The sequence below is a fragment of the Anolis carolinensis genome, unplaced genomic scaffold (genome assembly GCF_035594765.1).
Source record: "Anolis carolinensis isolate JA03-04 unplaced genomic scaffold, rAnoCar3.1.pri scaffold_7, whole genome shotgun sequence".
Taxonomy (NCBI): domain Eukaryota; kingdom Metazoa; phylum Chordata; class Lepidosauria; order Squamata; family Dactyloidae; genus Anolis; species Anolis carolinensis.
The window spans coordinates 2,621,708-2,644,567 of record NW_026943818.1 but is presented as its reverse complement, the minus strand read 5'-3'; the positions used below and the strand labels follow the sequence as shown (position 1 = coordinate 2,644,567).

Sequence of the window (22,860 nt, the reverse complement as noted above, 5' to 3'; positions counted from 1 at the left end):
AATCGTGAAGCTGGAAAAATGTTAAAAAATGCCTCTGAGTCTGTCTAATGTATGTTGTTTGTCTGTTGGCATTGAATGTTTGCCATATATGTGTTCATTGTAATCCGCCCTGAGTCCCCTTCGGGGTGAGAAAGAAGGGCGGAATATAAATACTGTAAATAAATAAATAATAATAAATAAATGATCGGCCCTGCCCTGGCCTTGGCCCACTTACCGCCTTCTCCATGCTCCTACCTTTGTGCTACCTGAGAAGGTTCCCTTTGGAGACAGAAATGACGCAGGCAGCAAACAGGCGGAGATGGGGTTTTAATCGTTCTTAGGCCCAACGTAGCACAGCCTTTGCCCAACTCAGCTTCGCAAAAGAGGATTGCCACCCGGACTCACATCCCTTCTTACACAGTTCGTTGTTCTCCGTTCAGTCCAGGGAGGAATTCTCGCTGCTGAGGGAGAAGAAGGGGGAGGGGGGAGGCGGAGGGGGGTTGGGGGAGAAGGGCTGCCGGGGGCTCTCCCGGGGGGTCCCCAGGGGGCTGTCCGTGGGCCCAGGCGGAGGAGCCGGGTCCTGCAAAGAAGCACGAGCAGGAGGGGGTGCAAGCAGAGGAGGGGGCTCCCTCCAGCTGGCCAGCTGCCTCCGGTACCGCCTGAACTTGGACTCCACTCTCAGTAGCCGGGGAAGAATGTTAGGGTCACCTAAGCCAAAGGAAAAGCAAAAGAGGACAAGGAATGGTAGCCGGGTTCTGCAGGAAAGAGGTCAGGACAGTAAGACCAGCAACACTGGCTTCATTTGCCACTGTGACCTAGGCAGTGTTAGAGGTCTGCCATGCCAAATCCAAATCCAAATCCAAATTTATTTAATGCTTAGACCAGGGGTCCCCAAACTAAGGCCCGGGGGCCGGATGCGGCCCTCCAAGGTCATTTACCCGGCCCCTGCCTTCAGTTTTATAATATAATATTTTTATATCAGTTTTAATAATATAATATATTGTATATACATATAATATTGATAATAATCTTATGTTATACAATATAATACTAATAGTAATACCATATAATAATATTAATTATGTTATATATTACATATTATATAATAGTATAGTGGTATAGTTCAATATAGTAATATATAATGCTAATATTGTGCTATGCTAATAATATAATATATTGTATGTACATACAGCTGCTCTGAGTCCCCTTCGGGGTGAGAAGGGTGGGATATAAATGTAGTAAATAAATGCAGTAAATAAATAATTAATTTTAGACATGGGCTCGGCCATAGTCTGACATGACTTGAAGGCACACAACAACAACAACAACAATCCTAATTAACTTGACTATCTCATTGGCCAGTAGCAGGCCCACACTTTCCATTGAAATCCTAATAGGTATCTATTTTTATTTCTGAAATTTACCACCCTCGGCTTATGCTGGAGTCAATGTTTTCCCAGTTTTCTTGTGATAAAATTAGGTGCCTCGGCTAATATTCGGGTTGGCTTATACTCGAGTATATACAGTATTTTAATCCCAGTGTATGAAGTTTCCCCTTTGCTTCTGGCTCTGGAGAAGGATCGAAGTGGAAAATCTATTTGGCTCAAAACACATGTTAACACTTTCCAGCCATCAGACAACCACGACACTCACAAGGTCTGCAGAACCCATTTGCCTGCTGGCCCCACTGTAACCCCCAAAATAGAGCCTAAGTGGAGGGATCTGTGGGACTCTCCTGCGATGGAGGCTAAGCCTAAGGTGCAAGGGAGACCCTGGGAGGACACCGTGGCCACCCTCACCTTCTGTGGCCGTCCTGGCCGCGTTGCTCTTGCACTCCGCAAACCTCACCATCTTCTTCCTCTCTGGAGGGGCCATAGGGGCCAATGGGGCAGCTCCTTCCTCAGCAGACTAGTACAACAATTAAGACATATTACAATAAATAAAATACAGTAAAATCGGCATTATAAAAACAATACATTACATAAATCATAAAAAAACTCATTAAAAACATAAAATGAACAAACCAAAATACAATGAAATGAACCACCAGGTTGATGGAGGGGGATGGTGTGGAGGGGACATTTGAACTAAAATGCAGTAATCTATATACCGTATATACTCAAGTATAAGCCGACCCGAATACAGTAGAGTCTCACTTATCCAACACTCACTTATCCAACGTTCTGGATTATCCAACGCATTTTTGTAGTCAATGTTTTCAATACATCATGATATTTTGGTGCTAAATTCGTAAATACAGTAATTACAACATAATATTACTGAGTATTGAACTACTTTTTCTGTCAAATTTGTTGTATAACATGATGTTTTGGTGCTTAATTTGTAAAATCATAACCTAATTTGATGTTTAATAGGCTTTTCCTTAATCCTTCCTTATTATCCAACATATTCGCTTATCCAACATTCTGCCAGCCCGTTTATGTTGGATAAGTGAGACTCTACTGTATAAGCCGAGGCACCTAATTTTACCACAAAAAACTGGGAAAACATTGGCTCCAGTATAAGCCGAGGGTGGTAAATTTCAGAAATAAAAATAGATATCAATAAAATTACTTAACTGAGGCATCAGTAGGTTAAATGTTTTTGAATATTTACATCAAGCTCAAATTTAAGATAAGATGTCCAACTCTGATCAAATCATTGTTCTCATCTTCTTCAATGTAAATGTGCTTATGTATCCTTTTAATAATAACAGAGTAAAATAATACATGTAATAATAATAATAATAATAATAATAACAACAACAACAAATACAGGAAAATAATACATGTAATAATAAATAGAGTAAAATAATAAATGCAATAATTATAATAAGATCAGAGTGAAATAATAAATGTATTATTAATAATAATAAAAATAGAGTAAAATAAATGTAATAGTAGCAACAATAATAGAGAAAAATAATAAATGTAATAATACCAATAATAATAGAGAAAAATAATAAATACACCATATATTCCTGAGTATAAGCTGACCCAAATATAATCCAACCAGGACCCTCACCCGAGTATAAGCCGAGGGGGGCTTTTTCAATCTTAAAAAAGGGCTAAAAAACTAGGCTTATACTCGAGTATATACAGTATATAAAAATGTAATATTCGTTTTTCCCATGGAGTAAACAACAAAACCACTGAACCAAATCACACCAAATTTGGACACAAATAACATAGTCATACAATCTATGTCCTTCAATCAAAAAACCTAGAAAAATAAAGTCCAAATTACAGAGGACGGGGAAGAGCCATTCTCCCCCTTGGTTGCCAGTCAGAAGGGTAGGCCACGCCCCCTTTAGGCCCCACCCCCTTTGTGTCATAGCAACCCCCACAGCCACAATGGTGCTTGGGGGACAGGCAGGGTTCACTCTGAACAATAATCTGAAAACAAGAGAATTCCAGACATGAAACAATCACGGCCAGCTAACACCTCCCAACAAAAGATTCCCCCAGGGAGGAAGCAGCCAGGCTTCGAAGCTGAAAGGCCATTACATGCAAATCATTCTGGCTAATTGCAGCATTCATACTTCACTTCACTTCACTTTATTTCTTAATTAGTCGCTCTCCACCAGAGTGCTCCGAGCGACTTGCAATTTAAAATATCATTCCACAATATAAAAACATTCAACATAAAAACATTCAGCAGTGACTATTTGGCAAATTAGATCTGATTTACTTAAATGCACAACCAAACAGCCAAGTCTTGAGCGCTTTTACAAAAGGTCGCAACTCCGACATTGCCTCCAATGGACAAAAAAAGGAACAACCAGAAATATTGTATATTCACAAGCTTTAGGAAACAACATACACAGTACTGTGGTAACTACCACCAATTCCTCAATACTTTATTTCCCAAACCACCACACTTTGCCACAGCAATGCGTGGCCGGGCACAGCTAGTACAAAGTGCTTTGGGGCGAAACCCTGGAAGGACCACTGTGTGAACACTCAGAAACAGTTCATCTGTTCATACAATTAGGTCTGGTCACACTTACGGCCTCCTGGGACAGCGGAGCGGCCTTGTCCAGCCCATCACCACCGCTTCCTCCTCCTCTTTCTCCTCCTTTTCCGGAGCCCGGGGCCTCGGTGCAGGCTGGCTTCTCCCCCAGGTCAGGCATGGGGTGCCACAAGGACCCTGAGCCTAAAGCAAGGCCAGAGCAGGACGGTCAGCCTTGGCTTCCCCAGCTGGACGCTTGGAACGGCTCCAAAGGATGGCATCCACACCTTCTGGGGGGACCCTGAGCTGCCCGGGGATTCTTCTTGAGCATCGCTCTTTCACAGGAAACTAGTAGAAGATAAAGGAAGGAAAACATCGAATGTAAAGAAAGGATTGGACAAAGATTCACAAAGAAATTCAAAATATTTTTCAAATGAGGTTCCCAAAAAAACCCCCAGAATATTACTTATTAGGCCTAACAGACAAGAATTTTAACTTGTCGCAAAATGAGGATATTTTATTTACATACTGTATATACTTGAGTATAAGCCTAGTTTTTCAGCCCCTTTTTTAAGACTGAAAAAGCCCCCCTCGGCTTATACTCGGGTGAGGGTCCTGGTTGGCTTATATTTGGGTCAGCTTATACTCGAGAATATATGGTACATTTATTATTTTTCTCTATTATTATTGGTATAATTACATTTATTATTATTTTAATTATTGTTGCTACTTTTTATTTTACATTTATTTTACTCTATTTTTTAATTATTATTAATACATTTATTATTTTACTCTGATCTATTATTATTATTATTATTATTATTGCATTTATTGTTTCACTCTATTATTGTATTATTTTCCTGTATTTATTATTATTATTATTATTATTATTATTATTATTATTTTACTCTATTATTATTAAAAGGATACATAAGCACATTTACATTGAAGAAGATGAGAAAAACGATTGGATCAGAGTTGGACAGTCTTATCTTAAATTTGAGCTTTATGTAAATATTCAAAAACATTTAACCTACTGATGCCTCAATTAATGTAATTTTATTGACATCTATTTTTATTTCTGAAATTTACCACCCTCGGCTTATATTGGAGTCAATGTTTTCTCAGTTTTTTTGTGGTAAAATTAGGTGCCTCGGCCTTTATTCGGGTTAGCTTATACTCAAGTATATATGTTATATGATTACGGCAGCCAGGATCACCTATGCAAAGTATTGGAGATTGGAAGAAACGCCAGACCTTGATCAAGCGACAATAAAAATGATGGACATTAAGGACATGGACAAATTGACTTTTTTAATTAAAAAGAACTCGGACAATCCTATAAAACAAACAGATTGGGGACAGGTAGAGAAGTACCGTATATACTGGAGTATAAGCCGACCCAAATATAAGCCGAGGTGCCTAATTTTACCAAAAAAACTGGGAAAACATTGACTCCAGTATAAGCTGAGAGTGGTAAATTTCAGAAATAAAACCAGATACCAATAAAATTACATTAATTGAGGCATCAGTAGGTTAAATGTTTTTGAATATTGACATAAGGCTCAAATTTAAGATAAGATTGTCCAACTCAAATTTAAGATAAGATTGTCCAAATTTAAGATACGATTGTCCAAATTTAAGATAAGATTGTCCAATTAAATCATTATTCTCATCTTCTTCAGTGTAAATGTGCTTATGTATCCTTTTAATAATAACAGAGTAAAATAATACATGTAATAATAATAATAATAATAATGGAAAATAATACATTTAGTAATAAATAGAGTAAAATAATAAATGTAATAATAATAATAATACGATCAGAGTGGAATAATAAATGTATTAATAATAATAAAAATAAATGTAATAGTAGCAACAATAATAGAGAAAAATAATAAATGTAATATCAATAATAATAGAGAAAAATAATAAATGTACCATATATTCTCGAGTATAAGCCGACCTAAATATAATCCAACCAGGACCCTCAGCCGAGTATAAGCCAAGGGGGGCTTTTTCAGTCTTTAAAAAAGGGCTGAAAAACTAGGCTTATACTCGAGTATATACGGTACCTTAGACGAAGAAGAAATAAATGATTATTGGAAGAGGAACAGCAACAAAACAATACCCCCATGGGAGGGGGCAATTTAGAGAACTAGAAAAAAAAACCAAGCTGCAAAGGACTAGAAGGAAGTCGACATTTTTTTTTGGGAGGGGGGGGGCTGGTGTTGGATTTCTTTCCCCCTCATATTTTCAAATTTTTATTTTTACCCTTTTTTGTTCTCTCCCCTCCTCCTCCCCTTCCTCCCCCTTCCACTTCTCTTCCATATCCTTCTTTCTTTCCTCGCTTTTCTTATAACTATTGTTCTCACTCTTTCGATGTATTATAACTTTATATACACTAATAAAAATTATTTTTTTTAAAAAAGAATTTTTTTTCGTGTCAGGAGCAACCGGAGTTGCTTCTGGAGTGAGATAATTGGCAGTCTGCAAGGACGTTGCCCAGGGGACATTGCCCGAATGTTTTGATATTTTACCATCCTTGTGGGAGGCTTCTCCCATGTCCCCGCAAGAAGCTGGAGCTGAGAGAGGGAGCTCATCCGCGTTCTCCTCAGGTGGGATTCGAACCTGGCAGCCTTCAGGTCAGCAACCCAACCTTCAAGTCACGAGGCTTTTATCCCCTAGGCCAGTGATAGGCAACCTTTTGCGCTTGGTGTGTCAAAATTCACCAAAAAACCTAGCATGACTCAGGTGGTGTGTCTCTTCAAGAAAAAAACCATAATTTCACAATATATATAGTTTAAATAACAAAAATATATAATTGTAATATATAACTGTATTGAATAAATCGAAAACTATTTACTACAATTATTTCCATGTACAACAATCTATGGTACCTTTTGCAGTTTCCACGCTGATTTCTCTCTATTATAGTTTCAATGTAGTCATGAATAATATAATAATAATAGTAATAATATAATAATATACTACAATAATAATAGAATAATGATAGAATGATTATATATATATATTTATTTATATAAAATCATTCTATCATTATTCTATTATTATTGTAGTATATTATTATATTATTACTATTATATTATTGTTTATATTATTGTGCATAATTCCCATGGAGTAAACAACAAAACCACTGGACCAAATCACACCAAGTTTGGCCACAAAAGACATTAATCATCCAATCAATGTGCAGGCGGTAGCGTGTCAGCAAAAATGGCTAGGCATGTCAGTGCTGACACGCATGTCATAGGTTGGCCATCACTGCCCTAGGCCATGGGGGTATTGTTTTGTTGCTGTTCCTCTTCCAATAATCATCCCCTAGGCCACCGGAGGCTCAAAAAAAAAAAAGAATGGAAAGAAAGGAAGGTTAAAGCCATGTCTGCCTCCACCCACATGATCTGTGTTTGCAGCAGCAGAGGGACTCCTTTGATCAAGGCCCCTTCCCCAGTGCTGAGACCACCCTTGCCCACCTTGGCTTCAAATCTGTATACACTCGGTGCTTTTTGCAGGACAATTAGAGGCGGCGCAGCCTTCTTCTTGCTCTCAAACGAGGCTTCTTTTCTGCTCTTCGTCTCTGGGTCGACCTCTTTGTGGGGGGCTGCCAGAGGAGCCAGCGGCAGGCAGCAGAACGAGAACTGACTGGTCCGGAGAGCGCCGTCCGTGGCCTCCTCTCCTTTGCCTGAAGGACTGTTCCGGGACAAGGACAAAAGCAACACCGGGCAAAGAGTTCTTCCCACCCCCAGACACTAAACATGTGCCTAAACCCAAGAGGACCAAGACGCCACATTCAAAACCAAGCTCTCTCTCCAGCGGGCTGTACGGAAGCCTTCTCTCAGGCCTTTCCTTTCTTATAAAGCTACATTTGAGGACTGACCTCGAACTGTCGGTGGGGACCCGCTTGTTCCTCCTCAGGTGAAGCAGGTACGGCTGGCCTCCGGTGGGGACTTTACTTGATTTCTTTCTCCTCTGTGGAATGAGATTGTTCCAGTGAGAGAGGAAGAGGGACTAGCCGGGCAACTAATAATAAATAATAATAAATAATAAATAATAAAACTTTATTTATATACCGCCCTATCTCCCAGATGGGACTCAGGGCGGTTTGCAGTCATAAAAGCAACACAAACATTATATAACAACATAATACACATTATTTATTTATTTATTTATTTTACAGCATTTATATTCTGCCCTTCTCACCCCGAAGGGGACTCAGGGCGGATCACATTACACCTATCAGGCAAACATTCAATGCCTTTTTAACATAGGACAAAGACAAATAACATAGCTCTGAGCGGGCCTCGAACTTATGACCTCCTGGTCAGTGATTCATTGGTCTCCCGTCTGCGCCACAGCCCCGGGCCTTAAACAAAGTAAAATAATACAATTATAACAATAAATCACACTTACATGACCAGATCAAGGGGACGGGAACCATAAACCCAATATATTAAAATGTATCATTTTAGGCTAGGGAAATCTTGTGCAATATATTCAGGCTCAGAAATCGGCGGTAGTCCAATGTAATTACTCAAAAACCTGCCGACACCACCAGGTCTTCAGTTCCTTACGGAAATTGGATAATGTAGGGGATTGCCTGATCTCTTTTGGCAAAGGTTTGGAAACCATGAATCCCTCAGAGGAGCGGCTTTAAGAGCTGGGACTATTTGAGAAGAGAAAGCTGAGAGAAGGAGGCATGAGAACCACGTTGAAATATTTGAAAGGATGTCACACGCAAGAGGGAGCCTGTCTGGGGGTGATCCTAGACCAGTGATGGCCAACCTATGACACGCGTGTCAGCACTGACACGCCTAGCCATTTTTGCTGACACGCTGCCGCATGCAGATTGATTGGATGACTGTCTTTTCTGGCCAAATGTGGTGTGATTTGGTCCAGTGGTTTTGTTGTTTACCCCATGGGAATTATGCACATTACACACACACACACACACACACACATATATAATCATTTTATTATTATTCTATTATTATTGTAGTATATTATTATATTATTACTATTATCTATATATATAAAAGGGTAATGACATTTCGGCCTAGGACAAAACAACAAAACTACACATCCCAGAAACACTAAACTTGGCAACACAACTCTTCATCCATGCCTCTACGTTCATACAACAAAAAGCTCCAGCTACTCCAGAAAACAGCCAGGCTTTGAGACTGCAAGGCTATTCCACCTGGCCAATAAAGGATTCCCATAAGCCACAGCAACGTGTGGCCGGGCAAATCTATATATATAAAAGGGTAATGACGTTTCGGCCTAGGACAAAACAACAAAACTGCACATCTCAGAAACACTAAACTTGGCAGCACAACCCCACATCCATGCCTCTACGTTCATACAACAAACAGCTCCAGCTACTCCAGAAAACAGCCAGGCTTTGAGACTGCAAGGCTATTCCACCTGGCCAATAAAGGATTCCCATAAGCCACAGCAACGCGTGGCCGGGCAAAGCTAGTATTATTATATTATTATTCATTATTCATGACTACATTGAAACTACAATAGAGAGAAATCAGCGTGGAAATTGCAAGAGGTACCATGGATTGTTGTACATGGAAATAACAGTAGTAAATAGTTTTTGATTTATTAAATACAGTTATATATTACAATTATAAATTTTTGTTATTTATATATATTGGTGAATTTTGACACACCAAGTGCAAAAGGTTGCCCATCATTGTCCTAGACCAATGATGGGCAACCTTTTGCGCTTGGTGTGTCAAAATTCACCAAAAAAAAAAAATCTAGCATGACTTGGGTGGTGTGTCACTTTGAGGAAAAAAACCATAATTTCCCAATATGTATAGTTTAAATAACAAAAATATATAATTGTAATATAAAACTGTATTTAATAAATCAAAAACTATTTACTACTATTATTTTCATGTACAACAATCTATGGTACCTCTTGCAGTTTCTCTCTATTCTAATTTCAATGCAGTCATGAATAATAAATAATATAATAATATAATAGTAATAATATGATAATATACTACAATAATAATAGAATGATATAATTATATATATATATAAAATGTGCATAATTCCCAGGGAGTAAACAACAAAACCACTCGACCAAATCACCCCAAATTTGGCCACAAAATACATAGTCATCCAATCAATCTGCATGCGGCATCTTGTGAGCAAAAATGGCTAGGCGTGTCAGTGCTGACACACGTGTCATAGGTTGGCCATCACTGTCCTAGACTCATCGTTGAGCCTGGAGCCCCAGGTCTCGGCGGTGGCTAGGGGAGCCTTTGCACAGCTAAAACTTGTGCGCCAGCTGCGCCAGTACCTTGAGAAGCCAGACTTGGCCATGGTGGTCCATGCTCTCGTTACATCCCGATTAGACTACTGCAACGCACTCTACGTGGGGCTGGCTTTGAAGACTGTTCGGAAGCTTCAATTAGTCCAACAGGAGGCAGCCAGATTGTTAACCGGAGCGGCGTACAGGGAACACACTACTCCTCTGTTACGTCAGCTCCACTGGCTGCCGATTAGCTACCGAGCACGATTCAAAGTGCTGGCTTTAGCCTATAAAATTCTAAATGGTTCCGGCCCAGCTTACTTGTACGAACGTGTCTCCCGCTATGACCTACCACGTAATTTAAGATCTTCAGGGGAGGCCCTGCTCTCGGTCCCGCCAGCCTCACAGGTATGTTTGGCGGGGACGAGAGACAGGGCCTTCTCAGTGATGGCTCCTCGACTGTGGAACTCCCTCTCAAGTGACATCCGGCAGGCTCCATCCCTTTTGAGTTTCAGAAAGAAAGGGAAGACCTGGCTACGCGAGCAAGCATTCAAATAATAAGTTTTGCTGGCTTCGACTCGGTCTGGACTAAGGTTTATGTACAAGGTTTTTGTGGATGAATGGCTCAAGTATTTCGTATTGTTTTAAATCTGTATTTAACTGCTTATGTTTTTATTCTTTTGTATTGTTGTGTATTGGCATCAAATTCTGCCAGTTCTGTAAGCTGTCCTGAGTCCGGGTGAGAAGGGCGGGATAGAAATGATGGAAATAAATAAATAAAAAATATTAGCATAGCATGTTGCTATGGCACAGGAGAAAATATATTAAAGGTAAAAGTTTTCCCCTGATGTTAAGTCCAGTCGTATCTGACTCTGGGGGTTGGTGCTCATTTCCATTTCTAAGCCGAAGAGCCGGCGTTGTCCGTAGACACCTCCAAGGTCATGGGGCCACTGGCATGACTGCATGGAGCACCCTTACCTTCCCTATTGATCTACTCACGTTGGCATGTTTTCGAACTGCTAGGTTGGCAGGAGCTGGGGCTAACAGCGCGCGCTCATTCCACTCCCGGGATTTGAACCTGGGACCTTTCGGTCTGCAAGTTCAGCAGCTCAGCACTTTATAATAGAATATTAATATTTTATATAATGTATAGAATTAATTTAATATTTAAGCTAATACATTCTATACATTCTAAGCTCTTGCCGACTCTGCCCATCCTCCAGAACAGTGATCCATCTTCAAGAACTACAGAGACCACTGGCATGAGGAAGGACCAGCAGGAAAGACAACACTGGAGGCCAGAAGGAGGAAGAAGGGAGGCACACGAGGGGAAGAGCCACCCAGGAGCACCGTTGTTACTTGGGCTGCAACACTCAATGTGCCAGAGGCTTGGATGCAGCACAAGGGTAGGCACCGCCTTTTTCCCTCCTGCGAGAACGCCCCATCCTCTGACTTGACCAAAACAACTTAGTGAGGAAGCTTTTCCCAGCTCCTCTCCTCTGTGCTAGGAAAAGTCTCCTTCTATTTTGTGTTCCAGAACACTGCTCAACACAGAAGCCACACCAAGTGGACAAACAAGGAAACAAAGCAACCAGACTCACTCAAGTCTTCCAGAGAGCAACAAGTGCCACTCACCTTCACTTGGCTGTCCTTGAAGGAGAGGGTGCTTTCCAAAGCGAGGTCTTTCACACATATCCTTTGAGAAGAGGCCGCACTAAACAAAGAGGAGACACACCACTGAGTTCCCATGGAGGCTGGGAGGGAAGACAGGGCCAGCTCAGATCATCCCCTCCGTCAGCCAGACACAACTTCTGCTGAAGGCACCAAAGGGAAGGAAAGATGGACACAGCGGGAGAGCCTTCCACGGCATCTGGGTTCCCTCTAGCTCAGTGGTTCTCAACCTGTGGGTAGGAGCCTCCGGTGGCCTAGGGCAATGATGGGCAACCTTTTGCACTTGGTGTGTCAAAATTCACCAAAAAACCTAGCATAATTTGGGTAATAATTTCGTAATGTGTATAGTTTAAATAACAAAAATATATAATTGTAATATATAACTGTATTTAATAAATCAAAAACTATTTACTACCCTTATTTCCATGTTCAACAATCTATGGTAACTCGTGCACTTTCCACGCTGATTTCTCTCTATTCTAGTTTCAATGTAGTCATGAATAATAAATAATATAATAATAATATACTAGTAATAATATGATAATATACTACAATAATAATAGAATAATAATAGAAATATATATATGTAAATATATAAATGTAATGTGCATAATATACTACAATAATAATAGAATAATAATAGAATGACATAATGTGCATATTTCCCATGTAGTAAACAACAAAACCACTGGACCAAATTACACCAAATTTGGCCACAAAATACATAGTCATCCAATCAATCTGCATGCGGCAGCGTGTCAACAAAAATGGCCAGGTGTGTCAGTGCTGACACGCATATCATAGGTTGGCCATCACTGGCCTAGGGGATAAAAGCCTCATGACTTGAAGGTTGGGTTGCTGACTTGAAGGCTGCCAGGTTCGAATCCCAACCAGGGAGAGTGCGGATGAGCTCCCTCTATCAGCTCCAGCTCCATGCTGGGACATGAGAGAAGTAAAATATCAAAACATTGTCCCCTGGGCAACGTCCTTGCAGACGGCCAATTCTCTCACTCCAGAAGCAACTCCGGTTGCTCCTAACACGGAAAAAAAAAAAACCTGTGGGTCCCTAGATGTTTAGGTCTTCAACTCCCAGAAATCCTAACAGCTGGTAAACTGTTGAGAACCACTGCTCTAGCTAAAGCCTCCCTCCCTTATAAGGGCTCTTGTGCCATGATCAATATGGCAGGGAAGACTAGGAATCTCCTTGCCCCAAAGTCCATGAAGTTCTGGAACAGGTCTGCTACTTACGCTCTCGCAGGCGGCTTCTTGGATTGCAGACGACTGGGCCATTTGGGTGGAATCCACTGGACTATCAGGTTTCCATAGGGAAGTTGACAGTCCAATCCCTGTGCTGTCAATTCAGAGATATCCATCACCTGTATCTGCCAAGGTACGACAGGACGCTCAGCATATAAATGTTCCATTGCAGAAAAACGCCGCAAGGGCTCAAAGAGAAGCTCGAGACAAAGCAGCAAACAGGGCAGTGCTGATCCTTGCAGGCCAAACGTCCCCCCTGCTGTCCTTTGCCCCGAACTCACTTGCTCGACTTGCCTCCAGCAGTCGAAACTTATTGGGGAGAGGTGTGGGGTGTGAGAATCCACCCGGGAGTTCAGCCCTGGGAAGTGATTCCTTTCAGAACTGGAGGATAGACAAGACAGCAGAACCATGTTGGAAAAGGCAAGGCAAGCAGGTACAAAGCAAGGCAGCACAGCTATAATAATAATAATAATAATAATAATAATAATAATAATAATTATTATTATTATTATTATTATTATTATTATTATTTACATAGACCTGGCTATGGCTCACGAATGGGACCCTGAAGAAGGAGACAGAAGGCCTGATCCTTCCAGCCCAGGAGCAAGACATCAGAAGAAAGGCAATTAAGGCCAAGATCAAAAAATCAGCTGATGACCCAAAATGCAGACTGTGCAAAGAAACCGACGAAACCATGGATCATATCCTCAACTGCTGTAAGAAAATTGCACAGACAGACTACAAACAGAGGCACAACTATGTGGCCCAAATGATTCATTGGAACTTATGCCTCAAGTACCACCTCCCAGCAGCAAAGAACTGGTGGGATCACAAACCTGCAAAAGTATTGGAAAATGAGCACACAAAGATACTGTGGGACTTCCGAATCCAGACTGACAAAGTTCTGGAACACAACACACCAGACATCACAGTTGTGGAAAAGAAAAAGGTTTGGATCATTGATGTTGCCATCCCAGGTGACAGTCCCATTGACGAAAAACAACAAGATAAACTCAGCCGCTATCAGGACCTCAAGAGTGAACTTCAAAGACTCTGGCAGAAACCAGTGCAGGTGGTCCCGGTGGTGATGGGCACACTGGGTGCCGTGCCAAAAGATCTCAGCCGGCATTTGGAAACAATAAACATTGACAAAATCACGATCTGCCAACTGCTAAAGGCCACCCGACTGGGATCTGCATGCATCATCCGAAAATACATCACACAGTCCTAGACACTTGGGAAGGGTTCGACTTGTGATTTTGTGATATGAAATCCAGCATGACTATCTTGTTTGCTGTGTCATACAATATAATAATAATTTTATTTTTATACCCCGCCCCATCTCCCCGAGGGGACTCGGGCGGCTTACATGGGGCCAGGGCCAGGCAACGAACAATATAAAACTCAACAGTAGAAACAAATCAAAAACAGATAAAATCACATATACCAATAAACAATAAACATACTTTGGTAAAAAACCTGGGGCTTATGACTGCACACAGCAATGAGCCGAAGGTCCAATTCAATGAATAGCACATAAATATACAGACCCTTCCCAAATCTTGTTAGGCTTCACTTCATCCAACATCCTTGTCCAGACAAACTGTGTTTACAATTCATATCTTTGCACTTTGTCCCAGACCACCCTCTCATTTTATCGAATTGCCATTAATGAGTGGTTTTCCTTTTATCATTTTTGTGTTTGATTGTTTTATTATATTATTTTGTATTTTGTGGTTTGAATTTGTTTGCTTGATTTGTTGACGATGTTAATTATATATGCATTTCATTTTGTTTACTGTTTGTTCTTTAATAATAATAATAATAAATTTATTTTTGTACCCCGCCTCCATCTCCCCAGGGGGACTCGGGGCGGCTTACAAATACAAAACGAACATACAATAACATCAAGTACCTATTATTATTGGTATTATTACATTTATTATTTTTCTCTATTGTTGCTACTATTACATTTTTTTTACTCTATTTTTTATTAATAATAATACATTTATTATTTCACTCCGTTCTTATTATTATTATTCCATTTATTATTTTACTCTATTTATTATTACATGTATTATTTTCCTGTATTTATTATTATTAATATTACAGTAGAGTCTCACTTATCCAACATAAACGGGCCGGCAGAACGTTGGATAAGCGTATATGTTGGATAATTAAGAGATTAAGAAAAAGCATCAAAATAGGTTATGACATCAAAACATCATATATTAAACATCAAAATAGGTTATGATTTTACAAATTAAGCACCAAAACATCATGTTATACAACAAATTGGACAGAAAATGTAGTTCATTACACATTAATGCTATGTAGTAATTACTGTATTTATGAATTTAGCACCAAAATATCACGATATATTGAAAACATTGACTACAAAAATGCGTTGGATAATCCAGAACGTTGGATAAGTAAGACTCTACTGTACATGTATTATTTTACTCTATTATTATTAAAAGGATACATAAGCACATTTACATTGAAGAAGATGATAATAATGATTTCATCAGAGTTGGACAATCTTATCTTAAATTTGAGCTTTATGTAAATATTCAAAAACATTTAACCCATTGATGCCTCAATTAATGTAATGTTATTGGTATCTATTTTTATTTCTGAAATTTACCACTCTCGGCTTATACTTGAATCAATGTTTTCCCAGTTTTTTTGTAGTAAAATTAGGTGCCTCGGCTTATATTCGGGTCGGCTTATACTCAAGTATATACGGAAAACATGGGGAAAATATTAATAATATAGGCTCCACTGCGATTCAGGTGACAAAATAAAAGACATTGTATTGTAAACATCAAGTACCGAAAAATACGCAAATGAAAATTAAAATGACATAAAATAAAGTCAACAACCATTAATTTGGGCTTTGGGCTTGGCCCCATGTTAGCCGCCCCAAGTCCCTCCGGGGAGATGGAGGCGGGATAGAAAAATAAAATATTATTATTATTATTATTATTATTATTATTTTATTATGACACAGCAAACAAGATAGATATGCTGGATTTCGCATCACAAAATCACAAGTCAAACACTTCCCAAGTGTCTAGGATTGTGTGATGTATTTTCGGATGATGCGCACAGATCCCAGTAGGGTGGCCTTTTGCAGTTGGCAGATCGTTATTTTGTCAATGTCTATTGTTTCCAAATGCCGGCTGAAATCTTTTGGCACGGCAATAATAATAATAATAATAAAAATAAAAATAATTATTATTGTATCACACGGCAAACAAGATAGATATGCTGAATTTCATATCACAAAATCACAAGTCGAACACTTCCCAAGTATCTAGGACTGTGTGATGTATTTTTGGATGATGCGCGCAGATCCCAGTAGGGTGGCCTTTTGCAGTTGGCAGATCGTAATTTTGTCAATGTCTATTATTTCCAAATGATGGCTGAGATTTTTTGGCACGGCACCCAATGTGCCGATCACCACCAGGATCACCTGTACTGGTTTCTGCCAGAGTCTTTGAAGTTCAAATTATCATTATTATTATTATTATCATTATTATTATTATCAGAAAAGTGTAAATCCCTACAGACTGCCGTTCCAAACGCTGAGTTTGCGACTAACCTCATTACTGAGACTGGGGGCATCCAAGTATCATTGGTGGCAGAATTTGAAAAATAACTTCTGGTGTCTTTCATATGGGAGACAGTTTTGGAAACGGAGCCGTAGCTTTTGCTGCACGTGATTCTCTGTCTCCGAGGGCAGTTGAGGGGAAGGTCTACGATTTTCAGTGTGGGCAGCTCACCTGAAACGTGCGGGAAAACAGAGTCACAAAACCAGGCTCAAAAGGGACAGGATTTTTGTCGCTGAAGGAAAAGGCTACTCCAACCAGGCTCAGGCTGCAATACGGAAGGTGGGATTACCTTCACAATCTGGAGACTCTCTCTCAGGGGAGGGCGGGGGCCCCAAGGCAATCCGGGGGTTCCCACTTTCAATCCTCCGCAGCGCCTCCCAGCAAAGAGGGTGCTGGCAAGGCATCATGTCACAAATGGTCTCATCCCAATGTTCGGCATCTACTTCCACCATCCTGGCCGCTTTGCCCCAATGTCACAACACTGCGCATAAACAACAAAAAGAAATCAATATAAACAGGAGGATTTCCCAGAGGAGGGCGGGTTTCGTTTTAGAACAACACAACAATGACACCTCGTTTCTCCTGAAGACACTTCTATAATCATAATAGTAATAATAATAACATTGTTTATTCGTTCAGTCACTTCTGACTCTTCGTGACCTTATGGACCAGCCCATGCCAGAGCTCCCTGTATATTAATAAAATATTACTATTTATTATTTATTTATTTAATACATTTATATCCCGCCCTTCTCACCCTGAAGGGGACTCAAAGAGGTATACAAATTAAATTTATATACAATATTATATTATTAGCATAGCACAATACTAGCAATAAATTACCATATTGTACTATAGCTATATATTGTATTATTATTAATAATATTACATTTAATATATAATATATAATTAATATGGCTGGTATGTATATGTGTGAGTGTGTGTATATATATATATATGTGTGTGTGTGTGTGTGTGTGTGTGTATATATATGTGTGTGTGTGCGTGTATATATGTGTGTGCATATATGTGTGTGTGTGTGTGTGTGTGTGTGTATATACATATATATATATACAGTAGAGTCTCACTTATCCAAGCTAAATGGGCTGGCAGAAGCTTGGATAAGCGAATATCTTGGATAATAAGGAGGGATGAAGGAAAAGCCTATTAAACATCAAATTAGGCTATGATTTTACAAATTAAGCACCAAAACATCATGTTTTACAACAAATTTGACAGAAAAAGCAGTTCAATATGCAGTAATGCTACGTATTAATTACTGTATTTACGAATTTAGCACCAAAATATCACGATGTATTGAAACCATTGACTACAAAAATGTGTTAGATAATCCAGAACGTTGGATAAGCGGATGTTGGATAAGTGAGACTCTACTGTATTAATATTATTAATATTATATGCATATACAATATATAATAATATTATATGTTATTGTAAAGTATGTTGTATATATGTATATACGTATATATGCATGTGTGTGCATATATATATACACACACACACATACACACACATACAGACACACATATACATATATATCTATATATATATAAGAGTGATGGCATCAGGGCAGCGGACAAAACAACAAAACTACAGGCCCCCCAACCTCGAAATTTGACAACACAACCCATCATTCACGGCTCTCGGTTGATACAACAAAGAAAAGAAAAATAAAGTCCTAATTACAGGTAGAGGAAAAATAGTTTTTATCCAATTGCTGCCAGTTAGAAGGCTAAGCTCCGCCCACTTGCTCTCCTAGCAACCTACTCAGCCCAGGGGACAGGAACAGTTAGGCCTCACTTAGGCCTCTTCCACAGATTATCAGATTTTAACTGGATTATATGGCAGTGCAGACTCAAGGCCCTTCCACACACCTATATAACCCATTTAGAATCTTATATTATCTGCTTTGAACTGGATTATCTTGACTCCATACAGCCATATAATCCACTTCAGTGAGCATACTAAACATAAAGACAACCATACAACAGACATTCAATACCACCACTACCTCAACAATTTCTCACCAACACCACCAGACAACGCCACAGCAACGTGTGGCCGGGCACAGCTAGTACATATATAATTAGTAAAGCATTTTACTATAATATTAATATTCCTTCACTCATTGATAATAACAATAATAATTTGTATGTATATATCGCCCTTTCTCCCCCAGAGGACTCAGGGTGGTTTCCAACATAAGCAAAACATTCAATTGCCAATAGGAGACAACGTAACAAAAAGTAATATCATCAAACAAAAACATACCAAACAAATCCTGCTGAAACAACAACAAAAATTTAAAATCCAGTTTCAGGTTTTGTTTGGGTGCTGAGCTTTCCTTATCTAGGCCTCAGACGACATCTACTGCCGGTGAAATTCCTCTCCTGGCTGCACCATCCCCACATAAAATCCTAAACTTGGAAGAGACCCCAAAGACCATCTAGTCCAGCCCCCTTCGGCTAGACAGGAAGGCAACCCTCCTGACAGATGACCATCCAGCCATAGATAGATGGCCATAGATATGATATAGTTGAGAGAAAAAGTAGATATGCCTGATATATCATAGCTGGAGTTGGAAGAGATCTCAAGAGCTAACCTTTTTTGGCCATAAAAAGACACCATTCAAACCTTCCTAACAGATGGCCATCCAGTCATGGATAGATGGCTGTAGATATGACTGAGAAAGAAATAGACAGATGTGGCTGGTATATATATGTGTGTGTATGTGTGTATATATATATGTGTGTGTGTATATATATATATATATGTGTGTGTGTGTGTGTATATATATATATAATGTGTGTGCGCGTATATGTGTGTGTGTGTGTGTATATATATTATTTATTTATTTATTTGCTACATTTATATCCCGCCCTTCTCACCCCGAAGGGGACTCAGAGCAGCTTACAAATTAAATTTACATACAATATTATATTATTAGCATAGCACAATACTGGCAACAAATTACTATATTGTACTATATCTATATATTGTAATATTATTAATAATATTACATGTAAAATATAATATATAATTAATATTATTATATTGTATTATTAGTATTATATCCTATTACTATATAATATTATGAATATTATATGTATATACAATATGTTATAATTATTATTTATTATTTTAAATTATATTGTGTATGATATACGGTAGAGTCTCACTTATCCAAGCCTCTGGATAATCCAAGCCATTTTTGTAGTCAATGTTTTCAATATAACGTGATATTTTGGTGCTAAATTCGTAAATCCAGTAATTACAACATAACATTACTGCGTACTGAACTAATTTTTCTGTCAAATTTGTTGTCTAACATGATGTTTTGGTGCTTAATTTGTAAAATCATAACCTAATTTGATGTTTAATAGGCTTTTCCTTAATCCCTCCTTATTATTCAACATATTCGCTTATCCAAGCTTCTGCCGGCCTGTTTAGCTTGGATAAGTGAGACTCTACTGTATTAACATAGCACAATAAAAGCATTATATATTGCTATATTGTACTATAATAGCATATTGCAATATTGCATGTAATATAAATATACAATTATAATAGTGTATTATTATTATTATTATTATTATTATTATTATTATTATTAGTGAAATTTATATCCCACCCTTCTCACCCCGAAGGAGACTCAGGGCGGCTTACAAGTTATATTTACATACAATATATTATATTATTAACACAGCACAATAAAAGCATTATATATTGCTATATTGTGCTATAATAGCATATTGTAATATTATTAGTAATATTACATGTAATATAAATATACAATTATAATAGTGCATTATTATTATTATTATTATTATTATTATTATTATTATTATTTGTGACATTTATATCCCACCCTTCTCGCCCCGAAGGGGACTCAGGGCGGCTTACAAGTTATATTTACATACAATATATTATATTATTAACACAGCACAATAAAAGCATTATATATTGCTATATTGTGCTATAATAGCATATTGTAATATTATTAGTAATATTACATGTAATATAAATATACAATTATAATAGTGCATTATTATTATTATTATTATTATTATTATTATTATTATTATTATTTGTGACATTTATATCCCACCCTTCTCGCCCCGAAGGGGACTCAGGGCGGCTTACAAGTTATATTTACATACAATATATTATATTATTAACAGCATTAAAAGCATTATATATTGCTATATTGTATTATAATAGCATATCGTAATATTATTAGCAATATTACATGTAATATAAATATACAATTATAATAGTGTATTATTATTATTATTATTATTATTATTATTATTATTATTATTATTGACATTTATATCCCACCCTTCTCACCTCGAAGGAGACTCAGGGCGGCTTACAAGTTATATTTACATACAATATATTATATTATTAACACAGCACAATAAAAGCATTATATATTGCTATATTGTACTATAATAGCATATTGTAATATTATTAGTAATATTATATCTATCTATATATATATAAAAGAGTGATGGCATCACGGCAACCCACAAAACAACAAACAAGCCCCCCCAACCTCGAAATTTGACAACACAACCCATCATCCACGCCTCTAGGTTGATACAACAAAAAGAAAAGAAAAATAAAGTCCAAATTAGAGGGAGAGAAATAATTGTTTTTATCCAATTGCTGCCACTTAGAAGGCTAAGCTCCGCCCACTTGCTCTCCTAGCAACCCACTCAGCCCAGTGTTAATAAAAGAATAAAAAATAAAATAAATACAAATAATACAATAAAAATAATAAAAAACACTAAAAATTAATACAAGATACTATAACAAAATAACTAAAAACAATACAACAAAATAATAAAATATAATAAATAAAAAAGATAAGTTACAATAAAATTAATTTAAAAAAATACAAATAACGTCAAATAAAAATTCCACAACAACTTTTAACCAATACCACCACCACTTTGCCACAGCAATGCGTGGCCGGGCACAGCTTGTGTAATATAAATATACAATTAGAATAGTGTATTATTATTATTATTATTATTATTATTATTATTATTATTATTATTTGTGACATTTATATCCCACCCTTCTCACCCCAAAGGAGAGTCAGGGCAGCTTATAAGTTATATTTACATACAATATATTATATTATTAACACAGCACAATAAAAGCATTATATTTAGCTTGGATAAGTGAGACTCTACTGTATATGTGTGTACCCTGTTTCCCCGAAAATAAGACATCCCCAGAAAATAAGACCTAGTAAAGGTTTTGCTGAATTGCTAAATATAAGGCCTCCCCCGAAAGTAAGACCTAGTAAAGTTTTTGTTTGGAAGCATGCAGGATCGGTAAATGTACATACCATAGATCATTGTACAGGGAAATAAAGGTAGTAACAAGAAATAATAATAATAATAATAATAATATAATAACTTTATTCTTGTATCCCACCTCCATCTCCCAGAAGGGACTCAGGGCAGCTTACACAGGAACAAGCCCAACAACAAAATAAATTTACATACAAACAGCAATTTAAAACAGTAATTTAAAAACAGTATAGCAATAAAATATAATATAGAAATTCTTGAAAGGATTCACAGTTTGGTTACGCTGGTTTGTGATGACAACTACTGTACGGTAGATAATAAATTATCATTTTTAAAAAATTCAACCATACATGTGAATTCATCTTTGTGGAAAAAATAAGACATCCCCTGAAAATAAGACCTAGCGCATCTTTGGGAGCAAAAATTAATATAAGACACTGTCTTATTTTTGGGGAAACAGGGTATGTATAGTTAGAAGAGGCCTCCATATTCATTCTGGGAGGGATGGCAGGCAGCACTCTGTGCATGCTCAGAGTTCCCTGCGGCCTAGAGGCGCCTCCTTCGCCTGAGAGAAAGTGAGGGAAAGTCGCCTACCACGTGACTCCTCAACCCGCTCGAGGCCAAGCAGGCCGCGCGCCGCCGAAGCGGGAAAGCCTTCCGTTGCTAGGCAACCCCAAACGCGCGGCTGGCATTTCCCAGGGTGCACCGCGCGGCGGCAAACGCGCCACTTCCGGGTCCTGAG

The 22,860-nt window shown here is 38.2% G+C and overlaps 1 protein-coding gene across 3 annotated transcripts; it reads right to left on the bottom strand.

Moving 5' to 3' along the window:
• Positions 1 to 291: 291 nt before the first annotated feature.
• Positions 292 to 22,860, bottom strand: cunh9orf43 (chromosome unknown C9orf43 homolog). 3 transcript variants are annotated; one of them, XM_062959456.1, is made up of 12 exons: positions 22,713 to 22,859; positions 17,060 to 17,251; positions 16,761 to 16,941; positions 13,432 to 13,531; positions 13,142 to 13,275; positions 11,858 to 11,936; positions 7,829 to 7,920; positions 7,425 to 7,641; positions 4,218 to 4,278; positions 3,989 to 4,134; positions 1,779 to 1,887; positions 292 to 687 (listed from the first exon to the last, which is right to left on the bottom strand). In XM_062959456.1, the coding sequence occupies exons 2-12, from the start codon at positions 17,220 to 17,222 to the stop codon at positions 416 to 418; spliced, it is 1,554 nt and encodes a 517-aa protein (XP_062815526.1). In that variant the 5' UTR covers positions 17,223 to 17,251; positions 22,713 to 22,859; the 3' UTR covers positions 292 to 415. The 3 variants fall into 3 exon arrangements, with proteins under 3 accessions (XP_062815526.1, XP_062815528.1, XP_062815529.1); XM_062959458.1 differs by lacking the exon at positions 22,713 to 22,859 and adding an exon at positions 22,469 to 22,677; XM_062959459.1 differs by lacking the exon at positions 1,779 to 1,887 and having other exon boundaries at positions 536 to 687; positions 22,713 to 22,860.